Raw genomic sequence first — 7,500 nt, 5'->3', positions numbered from 1 at the left:
CTCAACTCGCTGTCCCCAACATAGAGCGAATCATATATGATAACTAACAACATGCCTCCTGTACACACAGGTTTCTGCAGGGCGACACCTACAAGAAGAATCTGAAGGCGAATCGTATTGTTGTGTCGGAATTCGGCACGGGGGCGTACCCAGATCCCTACAAGACGCTGTTCCAGAGGCAGGGCACTGGCTGAGAGAGAGAGAGAGAGAGAGAGAGAGAGAGAGAGAGAGAGAGAGAGAGTTACTTTATTGAATACTTTTATCATAGGTAGATTATAGAGATACGTTATCCAGTGCTGCTAAGTAGTTACTCGTAGTCATTCGAAACGTTTTATAACACTGATTCACACACGTTCAATATAGCAATATGTACAACTAAATCCAAACATAACGTGCAGCCGATGGGAACAGATCATTTCATCATCATCATCATCATCAGGCTCAATGATATATATATATATATATATATATATATATATATATATATATATATATATATATATATATATATATATATATATATTTTTTTTTTTTTTTTTTTTTTTTGTGCCGCGGTGCATTGGTATTGTGTGCGTTTTCTGGGTGCTAGAGCTCCTCATGCGGAAAGACTCAAATCCTGGATACGGCAATAAGTAAGAAAGAGCATCTTCTCTGGGTAACGGTTCCCAAGTGCCACAGCCGACGGGAGGCACCCTTCAAACTTCAATCAACTACGGAAACCGAAAGTAAAAAAGCAAGATATAACTGTCTCCTTTCTTTCCATTCAGCTTTATCGACTGACAGTTACTTCAGGTTTTCCGATAAACTTATCATTTTATCTGTCTAATGTGTCTGCAGTCTTATTCATCTTATTCTTGCTTTTATCCTTATTCTTAATACTATTGCTATCATTAACATCATTATTTATTTATCTATTTATCCACTTATCTATTTATATGGAATCTTCTTAAATTTGCTATTCCATAACTCTCCTGCCAATGTCATCTTTATCTAATTTGATCTATGTTCTATCTTGATTGGTCTGATTCTCAAACAACATTATTTAAGACTCATCAAGCACGCCATTACTTGAAGTTATTGTAATGTCAGTGCTTCATCATGCAGTATGCACACACATCCGGGTTCGACTCCCGGGAAGCGGCGAGGCAAATGGGCAAGCCTCTTAATACTCAGCCCCTGTTCACCTATCAGTAAATAGGTACGGGATATAACTCGAGGGGTTGTGGCCTGGCTTTCCCAGTGTGTGGAGTGTGTGTTGTGGTCTCAATCCAACTCGAAGATCGGTCTATGAGCTCTGAGCTCGCTCCGTAATGGGGAAGACTGACTAGGTGACCAGCAGACAACCGTGGTGAATCACACACACACACACACACACACACACACACACACACACACACACACACACACAGTGGTTAGAGCGCTGGCTTCACAAGCCAGAGGACCGGGGTTCGATTCCCCGGCCGGGTGGAGATATTTGGGTGTGTCTCCTTTCACGTGTAGCCCCTGTTCACCTAGCAGTGAGTAGGTTCGGGATGTAAATCGAGGAGTTGTGACCTTGTTGTCCCGGTGTGTGGTGTGTGCCTGGTCTCAGGCCTATCCGAAGATCGGAAATAATGAGCGCTGAACTCGTTCCGTAGGGTAACGTCTGGTTGTCTCGTCAGAGACTGCAGCAGATCAAACAGTGAAACACACACATTGTCCTTATAACGAAGAGAATGATCGGTGTATCAATTCAGCAGGATTCAGAGTAACAAGCAAACACTGGAAAGACGAGTAACATCAAACTATGAACATAGATAAATAAGTAATAACTTACGAGTAGCATATTATATACATAGCTGACTGAATTAACACCATCTGACTTAAAGGCATTACACTCGTGAACACAAAACATGCGAATTTAGACCATAAGGGAATATCTTAATAACGGATTCTAATCTAACCAGAACTATAGCTCTGGTTAGATTACAATTTTGGAAGCTTTTGCTTCCCAAATTTGCGAGACTCGATATTAAGAATAGCATATTGTAATAATACTACTACTACTAATAATAATAATACTAATAATAATAATAATAATAATAATAATAATAATAATAATAATAATAATAATAATAATAATAATAATAAATATATATATGGTGAGAAGTGACGAAAGCATGGAAGCTTACGGGGAGGCAGGAAAGGAGTTCTAGAAATATAAGTGTTTTACTTCTATTGATCAAGGAAGTGTACTCTTATACTTGAGCTCATTTTCTTTCAATGTAATGTTTGCTCGTTCTCTGTTATTAACGCTGTGTGAATCAGTCTTTGAGGGTGACCTCAAATAAATTACTTGTTCGAATTCCCGAGATCCACGCATTTCTCCTCGCAAATTCATTGAAACTTAAAAGAAAATTAATGCAGTCAGAGCTACCGGGGTGCTGGTATGGAGGGTATAATGCATTTTTCTTTGCCAATATACATACTGTTTTAATAATTGCCTTTTTTCTCTGGTTCACAGGTTCATGAGCTTCTTCACACCCTTACAACGAGATGTGACGGATAACTGCCTGGTGAGTGTGTGTCACTTCGGCGATGAGCTATACGCTATGACGGAGACCAACGTGATGCGAAGGATAGACCCCGAGACGCTGGAGACAGTGGGAGAGAAGGTAAGAATTAGCAAGTTATTTAAGTCTCTTGGCCTAGAGCTGACAGACAAGTTTTTGAGAACACGAAGGCAAGCTTTTACAATTTATTCATGTGTTGTTTGCTATCTAAAACACAAAGGCAAGTTCTTAGGAAAATATTTGTCTAATTTGGTATCTGAGACAAATTCTGGCGGAACTTATTCCAGTCTAGTTTAATATCTAAAGCCGATACATTAGCAGGATTGCTGTGTGCCTTAATATGTCATTACTCGTGACAGACGAACCTGGACGAATATCTAATAGCTGTAAATACTGCTACGGCTCATCCACACGTGGATCCTGATGGCACTGTCTACAATATGGGTAGCTCTTTCGCCGCGAAGGGAGGGCCACAATACTACATTGTCAAGTTTCCTCCACCTGCAGTGGTCGATGGTAAACAATATTTCCTCTCACGAGTAATAACTGTGTTTTGAAATATTGATTTGGGAAGAAAATCATTGAAAGTTGCTGAAGATAAGTTTGTAGAATCATTATTGGATAAACACAAGTTTGATTTGATTTGATTTTTTTTTTTTTTTTGCTTGGGCAGCATCCCATAATTTCATGATGGATATGAAGAGAATAAATAAACCATGTGAGGCAAAATAAAGGACAAACGAGTGTCTAATGGAGACAGCAAAAAGAATGTAGACGTAAATTATGTCACTCACTTATTCGTAAACGCAAATTAATTTCTATTTGTCATGGAGTTTTGGTAGCCAAGTGAAATTATCAGTAAATAATACCATAGGGAAGATTGTTTTCAAAACTAAGAATGAGACTTATTCTGAGAACTCAGTTGCGAACAAGAGTGTAAAGAATAAAGAGTGTAAGGAGAATGGGACAGCTTTCCTTCATTTAACGTTTACATATTTTATCTCTTGTAATTCTGTTTCACTTTGTTTTATTTTGGTAAATCATCGGCAGGTAAGAAGAAGTCCTCGCTGGATCAGGCCAAGGTGGTGAGCAACATCCCATGCGAAAAGAAACTGCAACCTTCTTATTACCACTCTTTCGGCATCACCGAGAACTATTTTATCTTCGTGGAGCAGCCCTACGTTCTTAATCTGAAGAATTTTCTCCTCAATGCCTTTTTGGGGAAGAGCTTCCTGGCTTCTATGGAGTGGCACAGCAAGAAGAAGGTTTGCGGCACAATTACCTCTCTATAACAACTGTAATCGTAAACACCACACCCTACAATCTCGAGATCATCTTCACCACCACCATCACTTTTCAGTGTCCCCACCTCTAAAACACTCTGTTTTCGCTTACAACAGCACTAACAGCATTGCGATAGGAAAATTGGCAGGAAAGTTGTTTTTGATAATTAATATTTTGTGAGAAAAATCATAACATATAACTGATATATCATATTGTCTTCCGAAATTCAAGTCATAACCAATTTGAGTTTTGAAAATGTATACCTTGAAGATGCGACACATAAAGCTGATTTTGGAGACACCAAAACTGTCTCGGGGTACTCGTGACAAAAGATTGAGTGCATTGGCGTGAAACCTGCTCACACTAGTAAGACTGCAATCACTGCAAGACGTTTGTTGATTAATTTTTATTGAACTCAAACCTTGAATGCAATCTGTTAGAATGTTTATGCACTCACAAAATCTGGCATAGTACCAATGAAACATTCTATAAAACTCTCTCTCTCTCTCTCTCTCTCTCTCTCTCTCTCTCTCACCGGCTACTTCAAGACCAAGTTTCACGTGGTGCGGCGTGACACAGGGGAGATGATCGCCACCAAGTATGCCTCCGACGCCTTCCTCACCTTCCACCACACCAACGCCTACGAGGAGGACGGTCATCTGGTGGTTGACCTCTGCGCCATCAAATCTGGAGAGGTGAGCGGATTTTTTTGTATTTTCTCCGGCCTCGTTTGTGTTCTTAGCTTCAAATATGATTATAAGCAACATTATTACTGGTGAGCGATATTTCATTCAACAGTGATTATAGAACTGAAATATTTGTCAAAAGCAAATATTTGTCATTATACAAAAAATGATGATGAACAAGTAAATGACAATAAAAAGAAAAACTTTTGAGTTTCATTGAAAAAAAATATATATATATTTCCGCAATGTTTACATATATTTAATTTTAGCACGTCTTTACCAATTAAAACAGTAATTTGATCAATAGGTAGATTAAATATTTCAACTGATGATGGAAGTCCCCGGAATAAGAGTACGCCTGTGTATCAGTTATGATATGTGTTCATTATAACAGTATTTCCTTCGCTGAAACATTGTAAAGATTGACTTCTTCATAATAAACATGCCAGGATGTATGAAGCACACTTATGTGTTCTGTCACTTCCACAGGTCATCTCACAGTTCCTACTCAAAAATTTATCTCAAGATGACTTCAAAGTGTCCCCGAGCGACTTGCCTCACCACCGTCGCTACGTGCTGCCGCTCCACACGGAAGGTGCCCACTCGGACACCAACTTGGGTGCGTGCATGAGGATGCGACGCCACGCGAGTTTCTTGCACATCATTTAGTTTTATTGTGCGCCGTCATGTGTTGCATTTTTATACTATTTTAATTGTTTTCTAATGTATGAGTGCCGAGTTTTCCATCAGCTATATATTGCAAAAACTATATATATTGTTCTAAAATTCCGCAAGGTTTCAGTCATGAAATCACACAATGCTATACTAGGTATAAAGTTCACATAAGAAATAATACTCTTTAGTAACGCTGAAAGGCACGAAGTGCACCGCTCGGAAGATACAGAACGGCACCATCTTCCTCGAGGGGCAAGACATCTCACCCAACATCATTGACCTGCCGAGGATAAACTACAAGTACAACGGCAAGCCTTACACCTTCGCATACGGGGTGGAGGTCAATCCTCTCGGGATGCAGTTCTCAAGGGTAAATGTTTAGCTGTCTTTATTCTTGTTGTGCATCGGGAACGAAAGTGACACGCACGTAGAACGGGAACTAAAAAGAATGCAAGACACTCATTCCTACAGAATGGATTACTGACCATATGCGTAAATGAATAAGAGGAACAAAATATAGTTTTTTTTATCAAATACATGCATTATATAGAGCAGAGTAGAGAAAAAACGGGCTCTGAGTTTAAAACTTTTCCGTTTCAGCTGGTGAAGATGAACATGCGCACTGGTGAGACGCAGCTGTGGCACGAGGATGGCAAGCTGGTGAGCGAGCCGGTGTTCCTGGCGGCCCCGGACGCCACCCGCGAGGAGGAGGGCGTCGTGCTCACTACTCTCCTTGATAAGGTAAATGACGCCAGACGTCTAAAGCAAGAATGACGACACAATTTTTCCTTGCCTTGTACAACGAAGTATAAATTTTGCCCTTCACCTGCAGAACAACCCAACCTTCGTGGCGCTGCTAGTGCTGGACCCAACCAGCTGGAAGGAGGTGGCGAGGGTGGAGTTCAAGGCGCAGGGCAAGGTGACGCAGACCTTCCATGGACAGTTTGCTGCCACGGGAGACAATGTTCACCTCCTCTAAACTCCCACCTGAGACGGATATCATGTAAATGGTAGTGTCAGGAAACCATGAGTACAGCAATGTTGTTATTTTACATTTACCTTTGGTCCAGGTATTAGTTATCCTGAACAACACTACTTTTCAAACAGTTAATGCATCGTGGGTTATGATGATGAATAAATATATATATACTGTACGCTGCACATTTCGTCACACGTTACAATTAATGCCAAGTATTTGTCTCTGTCTGATTCATATTTTCACACAAGTGAAATGGAACGTGGGAATTCTATTATAAAAAAAAATGTATATCAAAATATATGTCTGCATGGTGTGCCGGGATGGTTTGCATGCGTTGTGCTCGTCTTGCACAGAAACGACACGGTTTTTGTGAGGGGAACAGTTTGTAATCATCTTCAGTTTTATAAGCAGCAAAAGAATTGCTGGATTTCATGAAGAATTACAGATGCAGAAACATACTATAATTCCATTTAACTGATTCGTCGTTTTGCTTGCATGTCAGTAACTATCTATGTAACAATAATCTTGATAAAATGCTGTGCAAGGGATTTTTTCTTATCTCTATACAATCCAGAACGAATGCATATCCGGCTTCACAATCTATACTTTTCCAGTTCATTATTGCACACGATCTTTGGAAATTATTCTTTCATACTTTTTTTTAAAGTTCTGATTAGAAGTTTTAAATAGCAAGTAAAGAACGTGATTTTTTCTTTCATGTGTAATTACATAAGAAAGGAATCCACTCGCATGTATACTTTTTGTTTGTATGGCTCATAGTCTTTAATTTACCGTTAATTTCTATTCATTCACTTATCTGTTTATTTACTCATTTGTATATTTCAGAGGGACACCAATGTATGGCTTACGTTTTAAATAAGATTCTCGACTTTTTTTAATATCCATTATAACTGTGTGTGTGTGTGTGTGTGTGTGTGTGTGTGTGTGTGTGTGTGTGTGTGTGTGTAATTCACCTCGGTCGTCTGCTGGTCACCCAGCCAGTCTTCCCCATTAAGGAGCGAACTCAGAGCTCATAGACCGATCTTCGGGTAGGACTGAAACCACATCAACACACACAACACACACCTGGAAAGCGAGGCCACAACCCCTCGAGTTACATCCCGTACCTATTTACTGCTAGATGAACAAGGGCCACACATTAAGAGGCTTGCCCATTTGCCTCGCCGCTAACCGGGACTTGAACCCGGCTCTCTCGATTGTGAATCGAGCGTGCTAACCACTACACTACGTGTGTGTGTGTGTGTGTGTGTGTGTGTGTGTGTGTGTGTGTGTGTGTGTGTGTGTGTGTGTGAATGTGTGTACG

General features: G+C 40.0%; 1 protein-coding gene across 2 annotated transcripts in view; it reads left to right on the top strand.

Moving 5' to 3' along the window:
* The window catches only part of LOC123505767 (beta,beta-carotene 15,15'-dioxygenase-like), a 9,316-nt gene extending 2,258 nt beyond the window's left edge, over positions 1-7,058 (top strand). For both annotated transcript variants that reach the window (XM_045257437.1, XM_045257436.1), the window contains exons 4-12: positions 71-178; positions 2,504-2,654; positions 2,912-3,068; positions 3,603-3,817; positions 4,385-4,531; positions 5,012-5,141; positions 5,386-5,567; positions 5,798-5,938; positions 6,030-7,058. In XM_045257437.1, coding sequence (XP_045113372.1) covers positions 71-178; positions 2,504-2,654; positions 2,912-3,068; positions 3,603-3,817; positions 4,385-4,531; positions 5,012-5,141; positions 5,386-5,567; positions 5,798-5,938; positions 6,030-6,176 — 1,378 coding nt within the window. In that variant the 3' untranslated portion in view covers positions 6,177-7,058. The remainder of the gene's footprint in view (positions 1-70; positions 179-2,503; positions 2,655-2,911; positions 3,069-3,602; positions 3,818-4,384; positions 4,532-5,011; positions 5,142-5,385; positions 5,568-5,797; positions 5,939-6,029) is intronic.
* Positions 7,059-7,500: the final 442 nt, after the last annotated feature.

Source organism: Portunus trituberculatus, chromosome 18 (genome assembly GCF_017591435.1).
Source record: "Portunus trituberculatus isolate SZX2019 chromosome 18, ASM1759143v1, whole genome shotgun sequence".
Taxonomy (NCBI): domain Eukaryota; kingdom Metazoa; phylum Arthropoda; class Malacostraca; order Decapoda; family Portunidae; genus Portunus; species Portunus trituberculatus.
Note: the sequence above shows the minus strand (reverse complement) of the source record. Positions and strands in the feature narration are given on the sequence as shown.